This window comes from Diuraphis noxia, unplaced genomic scaffold (assembly GCF_037042655.1).
Source record: "Diuraphis noxia isolate RWA-SAM2 unplaced genomic scaffold, SU_Dnox_SAM2 contig0004, whole genome shotgun sequence".
Classification (NCBI taxonomy): domain Eukaryota; kingdom Metazoa; phylum Arthropoda; class Insecta; order Hemiptera; family Aphididae; genus Diuraphis; species Diuraphis noxia.
The window spans coordinates 12,820,860-12,840,743 of NW_028301714.1; the positions used below are offsets into that span (position 1 = coordinate 12,820,860).

A 19,884-nucleotide genomic window follows, 5' to 3' on the forward strand; every position below is an offset into this window, starting at 1 on the left:
GCTAATTTCTTGGCTTCTTTCTATAAGAAATTTATGAGTCCAAAATGAAACATGTCAATTTCAAATAATTAATTATGCTTTATTATTGAATAAAATTGAATGTGCTCAAATTTACATTAGGTAGTAAGTACTAGAATGGTAAATATATATATAACAACGCATAATAAATACTGATATATCTATACCTACTTATAAAATATATTAAAAGTATAGAAATAATATTAAATAGATGATCTAATTTGTTTAATGACAATAATATCGAGATTCTTGTAGAAAATAGATTTAAAAAAATACCCGGTCAAATATAATTATTTTTTATTAAATTCAAAATAACATTGAATAAAATATACTATATGTATAGTGGTTAACTGTAGACGAAAAGAAAGTAAACTGTAATTTTATCTACTCAATAATAATAATAATAATATATATTATGAAAAATTAAACGTATAAGCTTTAACATACTTACTCAGAGACATACATAATATATAAATTATTATTATAACAATGTATGTAGCAATGTTCTAATAAATTATAAAACATAACAGAAGATAAATTTACTCATCTCCGTTAAATCCGAATTTGAATAGTTGAACCCTATTAAACTTATTTAAAATTTATACTATAGAGGAATTAATATAGCGTGGATTTATGTGCACTAAATCCAACTGAGAAAATGTTTAAATATGCATAAATATATATACACACAAGAGTGGGAAAGTGGGTATCGCTCTGCTGTACAGTATAGGTCTCGAGTGGGTCACTGTAATTGATGTGTTAAATTTGAATTCAATGATAAATCATTGGATACGAAAAACAATTTTGAGCATAAACTTCTGTCAGCCTATATATTATAACTAAGTAGATTCCATGATATTATTTCAATAAAATTAATTAATTTTACTATTAGTAATACAATAGATTGAATTAATTGTTGATAAAATCATAGCAATAATTGGAAATTACATTGTGTTTTTAAAATAATAATTTACTTTAAAAGATTTAAACAGGTGCCCACAAATAATAAAATACAACAACAAGATAACTAAAATTAAACAAATACTTCGTTTAAACATTTAATTTTGTACAAAAATGAATTTATGAATTTTTTTTTAAACATATATATGTTTTTGGACTGGATACCCGTTTTGACCGATTTTTCGTGAGGTTGTCGTTGTTACTTAATAACAAAAAAATTTTATGATTCATAGATTTTTTTGTAGAGAAAAATATCCAGCAGCGTGTTATTTTGATTACAGTATGAAATAGTTTTGACTAATGAGAAACCTTGAATTAAAGTTTAAATTTGTTTGATTAAGTGAACATTTTTATTGATATTTAAAGAATAAAAACCTTTAATATTTTCAAATATTTATAAATAGCTCAAAAAGAATCAAAATATTTTATCATTTACAAATGTAAATATAAACACTTCATACCAATTTCAAGTTTTTTCGGTTTTTGAAAAATCAAAAATTGTCAAAAATAATCGGTTTTTTAAAGTTTATCCTGACGCATTTAAAAAATACTGCGAATTTTCAATTTTGGCCTTTCAAAATTAACAAATAGATCTTATTTGCTTTCCGAAATCCTCATTAAAGTTTGAAAATCAGAGTATTATCTCGACTGTATATATGTATTATACTTGTACATACCTATATGCACAAAACAAATTTCAAAAATCATTGTAAAATCAATACATTCATCGCTCTACACTAAATCTAAATCTAAAAATAATATGCACTCGACGATTATGAAAAAAATAAAAATAATATTCGTAGTGTAATCGAATAGCGTTTATTGTGGTCAATATTCGATTCATTATCTTATTTAATTAACTTATATAATATTATTTTAATACCAGTTGAAAAGATATTTCCTACAAAATCATGAACTTAACTACGAAGAAGATTCGATAACAAAGATTAATCTTTCAGGTGTTTTGAAATAAACTCTAGCAATGAAAATGACAAATACATAAACAAGTCATGTAAAATAATTTGACGCAAATAATATAATAATATCAATGGTTCGAGATCTGAGCTACAATATTCATTATCTTAGTATGTGCCTATACCGACGGCTTTATGCCTAAATACTGTTAAAAGATATCGAAACTGGATTAATATTAGGGTATAATATAGGATACCCATAATAGGTAATAAATTATAATAGATTTATAAATTTATAATAATAGATTAATAATAAATTTATTATTAATAAATAATAAATATTTAATAAATTATTATAATTATTTAATAAATGTAATAATAAATTAATAATACATTTATTTCGATGTATTTATTTATAAATATAAAATCGATATTAAATAGAGTAATAATTTTTTTTTCACATTGAAAATTTAAAGTTTTCAAAAATGTCTTGAAAACACATGAATATGATCTAAATTTTGAAATATGCTTTTAAAATCGTAAAATAAATTCTCAAAACATAAAAAGGTTAAAATATGCTAAAAAACATCAATATTTTTGTATCTCTATGTTATGAAACAAAAAATGTTGTGCTTACTTAGCATGTTATACGATCATCGATCACTCAAAATAAATATGCATATGAATATATTAAACCACTCTCTATAGTTATTAGGTAGAAATTAGAACAACAATTTATTTAATGTAACTGTGTGAACATAGTCTATAGATTATAGGAACTGCGAAATATCATTATAACATATACATTTCTTTGAAAGTTATATATATAGGTAATTATTAAGCCTTTTTTTTTTCAATACAATATTGTATACTTGATAATAGTTATTTAAAAAAATAAAAAGACTGATTTGTGTATAAATTGCAGTATTTTAATCCCTATGCTAAAGGTTATGATTTTCTGATTGTTTTAGGAAAATTTCTGGCATAAAAAGGATAAATGTTTCAAGAGTGAGGGGGAAAAGTCTACCTATCGCCCTTAAGCGTCACTGGATATTGGTTATTATGGCAACGACCGTCGTGACAGACGGACAGCCGGCATAGAAGGCATAAGGTATGTTATTAATACGGAAATTAATAATATTAATGTATTATCAAATAGAATCCTAAAACTAATACAGGTAAAAATTACTATACGAGGTGTGGCTAATAAATAACGAGATTTTCTCTGTAAAAACTTTTTATTTATATTTTTTAATGGTATAACATCTTTCCCCTTCTATATACTCCCCTCTATGTTTGACACATCGCTCCATTCTAATTTTCCATTGGTTGAAACAGTGTTGGAAATCCTTTTCTTGCAATGTCTTTAACACCTCTGTCGCTTTTGTTTTTACAGCTTCAACTGACTCAAAATGTGTGCCCTTTAACGCACTTTTTAGTTTTGGGAAAAGCCAAAAATCGCATGGAGCGAGATCTGGTGAATATGGGGGGTGTTGAAGCACTGGAGTTCGATTTTTAGCTAGAAATCGCTTAACAGATAAGGCACTGTGAACCGGCGCATTGTCTTGATGCAAGAACCAAGAGTTATTTTCCCACAACTCAGGCCGCTTTCTTCTTACTCGTTCTCTGAGTGTTGTCAATACTTGAAGGTAATAATGTTGATTCACAGTTTGTCCCTGAGGTACCCATTCTGTCATTATTATACCTTTAATATCGAAAAATACGATCAACATGGCCTTCAGTTTCGACTTGCTCATTCGAGGTTTTTTCAATTTTGGTGATGCGGAAGTCTTCCAATGCATGGATTGTCTCTTAGTTTCGGGGTCATATTGAAAAATCCAAGTTTCATCGCATGTTATCACCTTTTTCAACAAATCTCGTTCATTTTCCATCCGTTCAAGAATGTCAACGCAAATTTGTCGCCTACCGTCTTTTTGTTCCAGAGTGAGGTTTTTAGGCACCATTTTGGCGCAGACTTTTGTCATGTTTAATTCATCGTGCAAAATTTGTCTAACGGTCTCCTTGTCAATATTAACCATCTCAGCTATCATTCGAAGACTCAGACGTCGATCTTTTCGCACAATTTCATTGATTTTTGAAATGTTATCGTTAGTTTTTGAGCAGCATGGACGACCCACCCGTTGATCGTCTTCAACTTCTTCACGACCCTCACGAAATTGTTTGTGCCACTCAAAAACACGTGGTCGTGATAGGACACTATCTCCATATATACTTCAGTTAATAAATTAAAACTTTCGGTCGCAGATTTTCCAAGTTTCACTAAAAATTTTAAATTAATACGTTGTTCAATTTTTTCGTCCGGCATGATTTCGACATTCAACACGTAAGAGGTCATCAATTTAAACGACGCTTACACACAGACTACAAAACGGAAACTGACTAAACTGGTATTGTTCGATGGAGTGATATTCATAGATTACAAATATACTACCATTATACCCTTATCTACTCTTGCCTTATCGCTAAGTAGATAGTCTCGTTATTTAATAGCCACACCTCGTATAGTAAAAGATAAAATTTAATTCGTAGATTCAGGTTATTATAATGCGGGATTAATTATTTACAACTTTTTTTAAGTTCTCTGATATATCGGTATGCTTGTTTTTTGTGGATATTTAATTTAATTGATTTTATAAATTACTTTGTTATAGATTGAGTAACATATGTTTAAAATAACAATTTATTTACCTATATAATATTAATATATTATTATTGTTCGAATAATTGGTATTGCCATAATTATAGCAATTAAATAATATTAATAAAAAGATGAATATATTAATATTGTTTGATTTTTTATATAATATAAAACATTAAATTTGTCATATTTTTAATTTATAGTTTAGATTTTACTTAAATACAAAATAATATAATATCTGATATGGATTGAATACTTACATCTTGTTTATAGTCATCACAAACTATGTGTATGATATTATATTATATTCTACCGCGTCGGCTGTGGCTCAGCCGGACCGGGTTCGATCCTCGACCATCGGGTGGCATTTTTCTCTGGGCAAGTCACGGTGTCCGGAGAACAAGTGCCGCCATCCCCCACTCCGGGGCATGGCAGAAACCTACGGGTGCCCCAATAGAAATTCTGCCAAAACTCTCACCCACGTGTAAAACCAACCTACAGTTCCATAAGAACCAACAGTAATACCCCCTTCCCAATGGCCTTAGTTGCCGCGGGATAATTAAAAAAAAAAAAAAAAAAAAAAATATAATATCTACTTAAAATTAAAATGTTATAACTTTCTTCTTAAAAATCAATAAATATTTTGGATTGTTTCAGTATTAGGTTGTTTTTATTTGAAAAAACGTCTTTAATTTTCAAATAAATTTAATTATTTAAGAGTTTAAACTATAATTAGTTTTCATTAATTTGGCTTAATGGAATAATCTGTTTAAAGTGATGTGAAAAATTTAAATATATTTATTATTTAGAATTTTTGAGAAACATAGGTTTTTATTTTCATTTAATAAAATAAGAAGGGGCCATTAAAGTATCAGTAGTCATAAAAATATAATTTATTGTATTTGATATGATGATTAAAAACTATATTATTAATTTAAACCTTGACGTATCTATAATTAAAAAAAAATATATATATTGTATACTAACTACAGAGCATTGAGCTATTTTTTTCGGTTGCTACCATTGGTACTGCGTACTGCGTAGTCATAACAAGTTCATGTTTACCAATAACTATCTATCTTAATATTTGATTATATTTGATAACTTTTTTTTGTGTTTTAAAATGTAATTTACAAATGAAATATATTAATGCCTTCTCATGTAATGTGTGTGTACTTACATTTAAATAGTATTTAATGTAATCAAAATACTTTAACAACGAATACAAATAATATACTAATATTAATTGTTTAAAAATGAAAACGATATTATTACGAATAAAATTTCGACAGTGTTGTCTATTCAAGCTCCAGTGAAGTACACATTGCCACTAATAATATACAGTGCCATTTAAACAAAATAAAGTGCTGGGCGAAAAAATGGAAAATTATCTTAAACCCCTCAAAAAGTACAGCAGTATTATTTACACTTCGTCGCCCCAATACCCCTCCCTCTCTACTACTTAATGGCGACTACATATCCTGGTCTCCAATAATAAAATATCTAGGTGTTATCTTAGATAAAAAATTAACTTGGAACCCTCACATTTCTTCGAAACTAGACGACCAAAGAGCTACCAACGACTCAAAATTCTTTACCCCTTAATCAACCGTCAAACCGCCTTAAGCTGGAAGTGCTCCATGCTTCTTTATAAGCAAATTCTACGACCATTTATACTCTATGCTGCTCCCATCTGGGGTAACTGCGCCAAAACTCACATAAATAAAATTCAAGTCTTCCAGTCCAAGATTCTACGCATAATATCCAACGCGCCGTGGTTCGTCAGAAACGAAGCACTTCATACAGACTTCAGACTCCCGATGGTTAAATCCTACATACAGTATCTCTCAATAAATTTTTTTAGCCAACTAAACAACGCCAAAAGTGCAAAATATTTCAAACTCAGGAATAAGCCTACCCTCAGGCGTCTCAAGCGCGGACGTCCTCATGTGCCCTTTCTCAACACCAATAAGATTTACAAAAAAAAAAAAAAAATACACTTAGATTAACTAATATTATGGTGTCATATTTTATTATTAATTTATTCATCTTTGTAATTTACTGTATATATTGTAATTAATTTACGCTTAACAACTTAATGATGTTAAAAATTCTTTATCATATCAATAAGTTAGATGACCTTGTATGTCAGAAAGACTTTAATTTAATAAAACAAAAAAAAAATAAAAAAATAAAAATAAAAAACGAATAAAATTTGTAGTTTATATAAATTTGCATAAAGGTCAAGGGCTGCGTGTTTAACTGTTACTCATATTACCACTAGTAATATTTGCACTATAAACAACGACGATAAAAAATATTGGCAGGCCATTCTAAAATTAAACTGTAATTATTAGAGATACGTTGTATAAGTTGGGAGGTAACAAAATGTATCAATTTAATTTACTCTATTTTATTATTGTACTGGATTACAAAACAACAATTTCTAACTTTAAATTATAAAAATATGACATGAAATTTTTATAAAAATGGATGTCTGTTGAACAGTATGCTTAAGAATAACATATTGCAAGTTTTTAAACTTTAAATTTCTTTATACATTTCTGTTTAAAATCGTCTTTTAAGTAGGTACGATAGCTTTTTAAATTTACTATTTCACGCAACCATCCCTGTAGTTAAACATTGACCGACACATGAATAATGTTATAATTTTTAATATTTCTCATTACTGTAATAATAGAATACTGAAAACTTACTTTACATATCTACTTATTGTATCATCTTGTGTACCTAATTAAAAATTTAAAAACTTATGGAACCATATTAGCTATTATTCTCATGATTATAGGATTGCACACTATTGTCAGTAATTTTACCACATAATTTATATAATCATTCACAATACACAATTCGTATGATTAATTAAAATACCATTATTAGATAAAATTTTGCATTATTATTTTGATTCTACTGATTATAGGTGTCTACAATTTCAAGTCATGTAAAGAGTATTATCGATGCAGGACTTCGAGTAGTTAAAATGCCTAGTACCATCCATTGGCCACGGATGAATCATTATGCACGTTGACCAGGACTGGCACAATGGTAAGGACATATTATTACATAAATTAAGAATAAAAATTACTGAATTTATGACTTACCAAATTTTGTGCTTTTTAAAATTTAATGAAATCTAATTGAATCGAACATGCAGGTTTTCTAGTTTTATTCGAACTATAATCAAATCGAACTATTTTAATTTTCCAGACCAAATCTAATTTTTAATACATTATAAAAACCTTAAAAAATGCTATATCTATAAAATTATGACAAAAATAACTAAAGTATAGTACCTATGTTTAAATTTAGTTCAGTATATTTTCTATTGATGTTCTTCGTTAAAATCTAGATCGAATTTTTGATCTGGTCTATTAAGCAAATGCTTAATGGTTTTGTTTGAATATTTGACATTTTTAGTTATTATTTCAATGCGAACTTACGCCTAAAAGTTTGTTCAAGCTGGTTCATAAATCGATCTGTTAAACGAACTATCTAAATGTGTTCGATGTGTGATAACGTTTGTAGTCGCGTTCAGTCATAAGAAGGGGGTATAAGAGGTGAACATTTGGCATCCTTCTCTAAACTTTAGTTTTATAATAATGCGATTATTTAAAGCATGTTCAATGTTTATATACAATTGTGTTCATAGGCGTGCGCAGACTTCAATTTCCGGTCGAGCCTAGCCAACAATTAATGCCCCAATACTTGGACAGTGCCCCTATATATATATATTTTTTTAAAACACATTAATTTATACTATAATTGTAAATTAAAAACTGAGTAAATAAAATCAAGTTGTACGACGTACGTGCACTCAACATTAATAAGCTAATTTCTAGACATATTTTTTTTTTAAATAAAATATTATGAAGAAAACACAATACCTAAAAATTTAAATAAAAAAACTTGGTTTAATGAACAAAAAATTGTACATATATAATATTATATTACATATATTACAATGTATTATTAGTTATTACATTCAATATTTAAAGAATTATAAATGAATTCTCCTGTTTCCAATAATTTTGAATTCATCAATGACCATGTCAATATTAATACTATAGATGTTAGTTTTTGTTCAGTAAACATTAATAATAAACTATTAAGTCGGTCTTGATGTATAGTACTCCTTAACTTGTTTTTTACTATTTTTAATTTAGAATTGTTCACAGGAACAACTTGTAACTGGTATTACACTGAATAATTTCAGTAGAGTAAAAAATCCATTAAATGATTTTATGTAATTATTTGCTTTCATATATTCTAGCCATTCATGAATTGATTCATTATTAGTGTTACTATTCGGTTTACCATCGGTAGCGGGTAAATATTTTAAATGCATTATCTCAGATAATGCTCATCTCTTCGGGGATATTAGAAAATATTGATAGAATTGAAATCATTTAAGGTGTAAACTCTAGACGAATCATTCCTGCTACAGATTGAACTAATTGGTACAGTTAACGAGTTAACTAAGCTAACCAACCAGCTAACTCGCTAGTCATAGACCATATAGTACATATTACTTTGCACAGTGTTTTTGTTAAATGAATAAATCAATAAAATCGATTTAATGGTACACAAATATTTGTAATTTTATTTTACTATTATGACGAATAAAATCGTCAAGTTGTAATGATCTCCTCGAACATTTTGTTATAATTAAATATTTATATATACCTAGTACCTACATACATTTGAAATTATGTTATTATATGCCCCTTAAAAGATTCCGGTCGAGCCGGGGCTCACCCTGCTCGCTCCGTGCGCACGCCTATGATTGTGTTATTTATAGATGTTCTAAACATTGTAAGTTTAATTTTTAATTTTAATTGAAACGTTTAAAAACCATTCTATAATTTATTTATTTATTTGTGAACGGGATTGGAGCCCAAAAGTACAACACAATTTATAATAAAGATTAAGAAAGATATAATAATAAAGTAAGCAAACGCCAAAATAATATATAAAATAGACAAATGGCAGTTATGAAAAACTGAAATAGTATTAATAAAGAGTTTTAAAAGAAGCTTAGTTGCTCGTTACAAGTACGCTGCGCATCATACGGTGGTCGGTGAATAGGATTATTTCTACCATAGCTGATGCTGTGGAAGGGAATAACAAAGAAATAATTGGACCTAGTAAAGTGTTAATTACTTCGGTAATTTATTTTATTGACTTTCCTACTTTTTGTATTTTTTTTTAGCTTTTGCTTCATTATCATTGGTTATAAGTATATAAATGTTTATATTTTTTTAAATTTCTTAAAAAGTATTATTGTATATTACATTTATGCAAATCTGATCCTGTTTTTTATTTTTGAAACCGTTTGTTAGTAACTATTACATTTCAACAATTACAGATAGGGATTACATAAGCCAATTAAAAATTAAAATGACATAGAGGTAATAGAAATTGATAGCGATCAAACGATAAGTATACTAAAGGATATGAATGTGAAAATAATGATTATGATTTTGGATTCGGGGAAGATATAATTAAGGAGAGACCGTATTCTTAGATAGTAATTATAAGTTTAAGAGTGTGGATAAAAGTGAAATGAATGGGGTATGTGGGAATTTAATTGTGTAATAAATTGAGATAAAATATTATAGATTCATTCATAATGATTTAAATTCATTATTAGAAATGTTTGAGTTGCTTTAAGTTGCTTCTGCGTATGTCTTGGCCCTGGATTTTTCTTTGTATTAAGTATGCGTGGACTGGGCTCCACGGTGACTGGCAAGACCACCTTTTGAGCGCACTACTGGTGGTACAGATGGAGTATGGTCTTGAGGTGGCCATTCTTATGATTCTTATGATAGGTGTTTAAAAATTTCTTTAATGAAGGACAACGTTTATAGTTTGAGGTATTTGTGCCAGAACATAACGCACATTTCGCAGGCAGTTCCGAAGATTTGACACAGTCCATGGTGTTATGGTTGTTGCCACATTTGACAAAACATGGTGATCCACTACAATTAGGCAAGTGTGATCGTATCGTTAACATTGTTTGAATTGAAGAGGTTAGAGTGTAACGGGATTTATGCGTTTTTTCGATAACTATTTTGGAGTTAAGGAGGGAGGATAATTGGAAGATGCTCCGGTTAAAATCCATTGCTTCTAGGACAACGATGAATAGTGGTAAAGCCTGTTTGCTAATTCGGTGGAAGTTTAGCATACTTATGATTGAGAAGCCCAAATCCCGGAGGGCCTTCTCTATATCTTCAATAGGAATAGTATGATGGAGATTGCGAATAAAAACTTTGAAAGGGTGGATATGATGGGGTGTCCATGTATGGCATTCTAAATCCAAGTCGTTGCAGTAATCGATAAGTTTACTGTGACCATCAAAATTACGAAGTTTGTTAATTAGAGAGGAACTCTTGGCGGTAGCCGTAAAGCCATCGGTACCCACCAGAGATATTATAAAATCTGCTTTCAACGAGGAGTAGTTAGTAACATTACTTATGACGATTGGCGGTACTGGCATGCTTGTAACCTCAACTTTTTCATCACCGGGGTGTTTTGATGGTGGCGTACTAGTTTCATGTTGAGCCGAAGGTGAGATTGTGACAGGAGGGGGACTAAAAACTTCGGGGAGGTTGTCAACTATGGAGAGAAGAGCGAACCTATTTGACGTCACAGAAGACTTGCTTTTCTTTAGACTTGTATCGAGATTTGACGAAGAGGAGAACGACAAAAACCGTTTGGTTGACTTCTGTGTAGTGTAGCGGGATATGACAGACGGGTCTGCGTATTATCGTGCTAAACACGTGAACATAATTAAATAATAAAACTGATAGTAATTACGTGCGCGACGTAGTGAACGCGAGTGCTCGACAGTGGACGATACAGAACTGATCTTGTTTTTAAAAATGTTAATATTTGTTAGTTGTTTCCGATTATGGTCCAAGGGTTTTGCAAATGTGTTCTAATAAATAAAATATTGTCTCTTATGTTTTTGTATCTGAAACTTTTTGTTAAAATATGTTTTTGAGTTCCACATGTGGTGCGTATTGCAGCGTCTTTGGCAACTAAGAAATTGTTGGTTAGTTTTCTATGGCCAGTTTTCAGTTTAATGAATACAGACTCGTATTAGATTCTGAGCGGACTGAGCGGAGCGATGAATGTATTGATTTTACCATGATGTGTTTTTTTTTTGTGTCTGTCATCACGTTTTGGGGCAGTAAAAGTGCTTCGATTTTTTACTTCAGTACCTCGTTTGATCAGAAAGTGAATCTAGTTGGTACATTGGGGGGGTCAAAAGTAAAAATTCTTAATACTTTTCTAAATAATCGAGAAAAACAAACTAACAATTAACGGAAAAACGGGAAATTTTACACACACTCATTTTTCGACAAAATCGATTTTGGTTTTTGATGTAATTTTAAAACAAATGACCATAGATAGATGACATTTTCACAGAATTTACATAAGTATTTTCTATCCACCATGCAATTTAAAAAAAATTTCGACTTAAGTTGAACTATTCATAGGCATTTGAAATTTTCGCTCATTATCAGTTTTTTTAAAAATTAATATCGATAAAAATGTATTTGTTAGGCAGAAAAGCTTGAAAATACAAGGCTCTTAAGAGGACGCTACACCTGCATGTGTTGTCTCCGTCTTACAAGTAAGTAACATTGCAAAAACTGTTTCGCGCGGGAAAGAACCGAGAAGGCTACAGTCATAACTAAGAAACGAAATTCTCACAACAGATAAAAGGGAATTTCAACTGTGCAACGTTGTTTTTATTTTTTTGATATTAGAACTGAAAAAAAAGTTATTTGATTTTGAAAAACGCAAAAATAATGAATTTTGAAACAATAAGAACTTTACTTTTTTTCTATTTGTGATATCGAAAAATTGAAAACAACGTTGCACAGTAAATGTTCTCCTTATTATGGTGGTGAAAATTTTGTTTCTTAGTTATAACTGTAGCCTTCTCGGTTCTTTCCCGCGCGAAACAGTTTTTGCAATGTTACGCACTTGTAAGACGGAGACAGACACACATGCGGGTGTAGCGTCCTCTTAACATATTGTTACAATAGCAGTTGGCAAAAATAAAATAAATTCATAGTCACAATTGTTTTTTATAAGCATTCAAAGTTTGAATTTTGACAAAATACGTAGAAATCACAAAAATTCACAAATTATTTTAAGCTAAAAATTAATAAAAAATGTTCTTTTTAAATCTAAGATTTGAAAATTTAATACAAGGTTCCTTACAAGTTTGTGTAATTATTAAAGTCTAAAACAAATGACCGCAGATACTTGAAATTTTCACTGAATGTTTATATAGGCATTTTCTATATTTGATAAAATTTTCAAAATATTTAGATTTGTTTTAAGCTGTTTACTGACATTTTAATTGCTCAACTTTTTTAGTTTTTTTTTTTTCTATAAATATCGATAAAAATTTATTTGTTCGATAGAAAAGCTTGAAAATGTAATACAAGGCGTCTAACACTGTAACAATAGCAGATGAAAAATAAAATATGAAAGTCACAATTTTTATTTACGAGCATTCAAAGTTTGAATTTTGACAACATATGTAAAAATCACGAAAATTCATAAATTATTTTATGCTAGAATTTCATAAAAAAATTCCTTTTATATCTAAGATTTGAAAATTTAACACAAGATTCCTTAAATGTTTTCAATCTTTATCTCAAATAAAAAGTCCACCGAAAATTCAAATTAAATTTTTATGAGTATTTGAAATTTAAATTTTTACAACATTGGATTTTCACTTTTAGCGATTTCCTTATTTTGGTTCAACTCTAAAACAAATGACCACAGATACTTGAAATTTTGACTGAATATTTATATAGGCATTTTCTATATTTGATAAAATTTTCAAAATATAAAAATTTGTTTTGAGCTGTTTACTGACATTTTAATTTTTCAACTTTTTTTGGTTTTTTTTTCTATAAATATCGATAAAAATTTATTTGGTCGGTAGAAAAGCTTGAAAATTTAATACAAGGCTTCTAACACATTGTAATAATGGCAGTTAAAAAATATTAAAAATACATAGGCACGGTTTTTTCTTATAAGCATTTAAATTTTGAATTTTGACAACATACGTAAAAATCATGAAAATTCGTAAATTATTTTATGCTAGAAATTCATAAAAAATTTTCCTTTTATATCTAAGATTTGAAAATTTAATACATAGCTCCTATCATATTTTTACAATAGCAGTTGAAAAATAAAAGAAATGCGTAGTCACAATTTTCTTTTACAAGCATTCAAAATTTGAATTTTGACAACATACGTAAAAATCACAAAAATTCACAAATTATTTTATGCTAGAAATTCATAAAAAATTTTCCTTTTATATCTAAGAATTTTAAATTTTATATAAGGCTCCTAACATATTTTTACAATAGCAGGTGAAATATAAAAGAAATATATTGGCACAATTTTTTTTACAAGTATTCAAAGTTTGAATTTTAACAACATATATGTAAAAATTACGAAAATCACGAAAATTCGCAAATTATTTTAAACTAGAAGTTATTAAAAAATTTTCTTTTTAAATCTAAGATTTGAAAATTTTTAATAATCTATAATATATCCTAGACAGATAAACCGTCTTCGCTCAGAATCGTTTTTCGTATACAATGATATAATATCATTGGATTCAAATTTAATTCCATCCATTACAGTAACCCACTTGTAACCTACTGTACAGCTTAGCGACATCCACGACTTACCCGCTTTTTTTTATTTGCATTGTTTATTGAATTGTGGGGTACTATTGTAAGTTGTTATTTTTATTTCGTTAAGTTTTTGATCCTGTTTTATTCATATTTTGTCATATTTTAATGTATAGATGTTTTATACTTTATTTGTTTTTGTCTGTATTTGTATTTTTTCATGGTTAGTTCATGCTATTCGTTTGGGTACCTTGTCTGCTGTTTCATTGAATAACTTGAATGTATATTTGGAATTTGTTTTTATTTCACATACGAAGTTTTTTATATTTGATGATGTAAGTATTCAATCCTCAGTTCTAATCTTAGTTTTTTCTAATCTTCAAGAGTTAAATTTTTAAATATTATGTTCGAAAAAAAATAAAATTATAGTTCACAATAAACTGAGTTCAGCTAAAACTTGATTTTGGGATACAAGGAATTATATAATATTTAATAAAAAAAAAAAAAAAAAAAATGGTTGACATCGTTCTATTTGTAGGCATTTTCGTAAATATTCTAATATGTAAAATTAATTCTTCTACGGTTAGGTAAATTAATTTATAATTTATGAATGATTATATTATTCATCTAAATTAATAATTTAAAATTTAAAATATCTTATGTTAAAACAAAATTTTTTAAAATATGTTCCTAACCGGATGGTAAATTTAGTGACAAACGTGGAATTCCAAAATCTAATATTCAAATTCAATATCGATTACTATAATATAGTATACATACAACTATAAGTATTTTTATGTTGTAATTACTGATTTAATTAAAAATATTGATACTTAATTATTTATAATTCAGACCTTCATAATATGAGTTCTGTTTCAGTATAATTTATATATTATATAATATTAGCATATCATACACGAAAGAAGATTATTATCTAGGTTTGCACTTTTGTAGGTAATTTTATATCGGTTAATAGTCGTTGTTATTATTATGATAAGCAACTTTAGGTGATGTGTTGTCGAAAACGTAAATAGGTATTAAATCAGAAAAAAGACTATACTTGAATTAGGTCAAAGCCGATGAGTGTTTAACACGATTTTCTTTATGTCAATGAATAATAAAAAAATAGAATTTTATTTCTGAACAGGAATTCAAAATCAAGTTGCTTAGTTGATTGGATTTTTCTAAGAGGGAAATGTTGATAGCAGGTGAAATATGAGTTGTGATATTCTTACTATGTATTATATTTAACTACTTCTAATTTCTTTGTTTTTTGTCATTTCCATGATTGAGATTGTCTCTCTTTTTTATTTACTATTTATTAATATTAAAAAAAAAATAAAAAAAAAAAATAATTTAAAATTTTTTTTTGTTTTCAAAATGATATCGCTTTATATTTGTATATTTCAAAGTAAACTAGTCAGTAATTTGGAGTACAAAAGTTGAATATTTTAGTTTGAATTATTATGTATTCTTATTAATTAAAAAGCTATACCTACCATTGGATTTAGGAGGGTTACCATTGGGTGTCTTCCTCATCACGTCGTGCATGCTACTTTATTCTGTTTTTTATCTTATTTGCTTATTGTAATTACTGTGTACAGATTGTAAATTGTCTTTCTTAAAGATAATAAAAAAAAAAAACCATCAGATTTTATATAATAAAAAAAAAATAGCTATGCATTACATTGTTAAACACGTTATATTATTTACCCCTTTGTGTACAGTTATATATTATATATTTTATTAGTTTTATTTACGAAAAAAAAGGTGTTACCTACACAATTAACTCAATTAGTTAATTGTTAAAAAATAATTATTAAAGTATAACTTTATCAGTGTTATTTTATATTGAATAAATTATTACGATTGTTTGAAATTATTATTTTTTGAATTTTAAATCAACTTTTGCGATCTTGCTGCAATGATAAAGAAGTACATAATACAAAATTAATTTGTAATATGCTAAATGTCTATTGATTATATTTTTGTTATTGATAACAGACCCTCGGAAACATGGGCCATTGGGTTTAAAAATAATTCAATCTATTACATATATTGTGTACTTATTCTAAATATTGATTTTAAATTTTGGTTTGGAAATCGGTGGGTGTGATGAATTACGAGTAGATGTTGGATATAGCTTTGGGATGGTTGTTGAGAATTTTGGCTAGTGATTTAGACAGGTTGTTACTTGTTCTGATGTTGTGGTATATTTGGCATTCAGTGAAAATGTGGTGGATGGTGATTTTGACACCGTAGACTGTGCATATTAGGGGTTCTTCATTTGCCCTTGAACAACTGTGGGAGATTCTTATGCTTATTGTTGATTAATATATTTATAGAACATAGACGTTCTTAAGTGAGAATAAGTTGGACTTTGGAAATATATGTGTAGAAAGTTGTAAATACATACTATGTGACTAAGTGAAATAAACTGAGGTTAAGTTAGTTAATGATTTTTCCAAAACTGTCTTCTTTGAATATTTTATTGTAATTGAGAAAATATTTTTATTTTAAATTCAATTACCTACTGTGTTTATGTAAAAAAAACATCATACATTTGTGCTGATGTTCAAATACTTTTGATCTACAAAACAAATATGATAAATATATTTTGCGGGTTATGTTTTTGCTAAAGTTATCCTGCATTATTATTAAAAATAATAATTATATTATGTTTGTTTTTATTTTCGTTACAGTGGTCAAAATTACGTGCGTTGGTTTTTTAGCTGTACTTGGAGCTTTTTTAAATATTGTTGTACTGGTTATGTTCTACAAGAAGCCTTCACTCAGATCTCCATCAAACAGGTCAAGTTGCTTACTTTGTACAAATGTTGTTTTAATTAAAAACAGTCAAACGAGGCTATTCTAGGGTTCATTATCTAGCTTACATTTTATAGTTTAATTAGTAAAAGTATAACTGTGTCGAATACCAAAATATATTATAATTTAAATTTGGTGTATATAAATAAATAATTATATTAGTAGTCATTACAGGATTTGCGTATTATGAACTACATAAATAGTTACTTACTAATTAATTATATATACAGCCTTAATATCATAAAAAAGATTTTAAATATCTTTTTTAATGAAATTATATATGTGATGATTGGAGTTTGTCAATGATATGAATACAGTGTGTTAATCATAATATATTACCATTTAAAATGTTATTAAAGTTTCCATTATCTATCGTTTAATAAGTAATGCTAATAGTTTTATTGAGTAAGTCAGTCTAATAATAAAATATTATAACAACCTGTAAGGTTCAATATATTTAACACATTATGAGTTGATGTTGGTATACAGTTTTTTAAATAACAAGATAAAAATATAACTACCTAATAAAGAAATAATAATGAAGGTTGTATAATTTTTACACGATGTATAATATATAGGTATAAATTTATATAGTTATTGTATTTAAATGAGACGGTATAAATAATTTTATAATTTTGATTTTTTTTTAATATTTTCATAAGTCATTTAAAGTTTTGTTTACTATTTTCACCAATTTTACCATATACAAGTAACAGTAATTATTATGTAATTATTACGCAAGTGATGAATATTAATTATTTAACGTTTATTTATGTTTACTACAGATTCGTCGGCAGTTTAATTGCTTCCGATTTGCTGTCATCCACCGTTCTCGGTCCTTTACTGGTATCCGGTATAAAGACCATCAATAAAGCTCTGACCGTATTCGTGGCAACATCTACAATATTTTCAATACTTGTCATAGCAATGGACAGATACACAGCAGTCCTCAGCCCTCTTCATTACGCGACAAATGTCACTAGACAAAAAAGCGTTTTAGGTATGTAACTTTCTGTCAATATTAGAACATAGGTGGCTTGTAAGAACTTAATATTAAGTAAAATGTTTGATTGGAAAATATTTATTTTTTTAAAATTAATATTATTAAACGAGCAGGCGTGTTGAAAGTAGAAAATTACAAAAAAAAAAAAACACAAACAAACAATAAGCTTGAGTCGAGTTTATATCTACTTTTGTTGCTCTGATTCTATGGTGTGTATGATAATATAATAAACATAATATATAATAATGATATTAACAACGCAGAGCTTACTAAACCATTAATTCATCCACAAGCTATACATATAGAAGCTTTAATGAGAAAATATGTCAGAATCTTATGTCTCTGTTAAAAAAAAAATCAACGCGCTCTTGTCTCGAAATTATTGTACTACATACATATTATGGCCTATTATTGGCCATAATATTCTACCCATTCATCATGCATTAAGCCCGAGGCTTGTTTACAGTCCATAATAGTATAATACTCCATACTGCAACATCCTCAACTATGGTGTGACTGTATGTGACTCTCGTCATTTACTATTCAATTGTCCTATCCCCTATTAGACTAAATTAAAAATTATTTTTATTAACTTCATTATTCCTTTCTCTTCCAATAATGCCAATATCATAAAAGACCTTCATCATTCCTTTCTCTATATATTGGTTTAAAAATTTAAAATATAAGATGAGCGCTACGTTTTATATTAATATAATATGTTTTTTTTTGCTTAATTATTAATTACATAATCATGGTTAGAAATAATAATTTATGATAATATTTGATAAAAAAAAAAATTATAATAATAAAACAGAGATATTATATAGGAATATACTATGACTAAGGCCTGTTAAAAATAGGTTAAAAAATGCTAAAATGCTATAATATATTATCATAAATGCTCTATGTATAAATGAATATTTTTTTAATTATTCATAATTATTTTGTATTGCACGATTCGTAAGTTTTATTCAAAGAAATGAGTATATAGTATATACTTAAATAAAAATGGTTATACGTATACATTATTTATTTTAGAAATTAAGAATAAACTGTTCCGAAAACATAACAAAATTAGAAATGTATCATTATAATATTTGAATGATAATTAAGTTGTATTTAAATATAAGCCTTAGATACATAGTACACAAATATTTTCTATAATGCATATTGCGTAGTATTATTAAAATCATTCATTAATAATGAAACTTTGAAACTTAACTGTGTTGTATAATATGGCACGTATTTGATGTTGTATATTTAAAGGGCCAGTTAATTATCAGTTAAGTAATAAGAGTTTTAATTAATAAATTGAATATTCTCAGTGTAAAAAATTGTTGTATTTTTGATATTCATATAATAATTAATGTTGAAAATTGAAATTAAAAATAAGATGCACGAGTATAGTTTAATTTATGAATTTATTAAACAGTACGATATAATTCTAAATTCTAAATAGCATTATGCATATTACAGTGATATATTTGTGAGACATTTAAAATAGTTTTCAACCCCTAATCTGTTAATGTTATGCTTATTTAATGCATATATTATAAACTAATGTATCTCATAAAGTTGTAACAATAGTCAATCTAGAATTCTGTGTAAATGTAAATTATTATTTTTTTTTTTTCAAAAGATTAGCTCGTAAATGTAAATAAAATAGAATAACATATTAACTATAGGAATAATAATTAAACACATTCTATAATTAAAAAAAAAAAAAAAATAGAGTAATAATATTTTATATTAATTGTATAATATATTATTTAGACTATTCTGAGTGAAAGCGTTTATCATAATTTAAATAAT

At 27.4% G+C, this 19,884-nt stretch overlaps 1 protein-coding gene and 1 pseudogene across 1 annotated transcript in view; one reads left to right on the forward strand and one right to left on the reverse strand.

The window, feature by feature from the left end:
* The window catches only part of LOC107173572 (dopamine receptor D4-like), a 163,703-nt gene that overhangs the window by 22,229 nt on the left and 121,590 nt on the right, over positions 1-19,884 (forward strand). The window contains exons 2-5 of the mRNA XM_089227397.1: positions 2,864-3,003; positions 7,493-7,617; positions 16,946-17,054; positions 17,855-18,069. Of these exons, the coding sequence (XP_089083523.1) occupies positions 7,590-7,617; positions 16,946-17,054; positions 17,855-18,069 (352 nt within the window). The 5' untranslated portion in view covers positions 2,864-3,003; positions 7,493-7,589. The remainder of the gene's footprint in view (positions 1-2,863; positions 3,004-7,492; positions 7,618-16,945; positions 17,055-17,854; positions 18,070-19,884) is intronic.
* Positions 3,807-4,218, reverse strand: LOC149055721 (protein GVQW3-like; annotated as a pseudogene).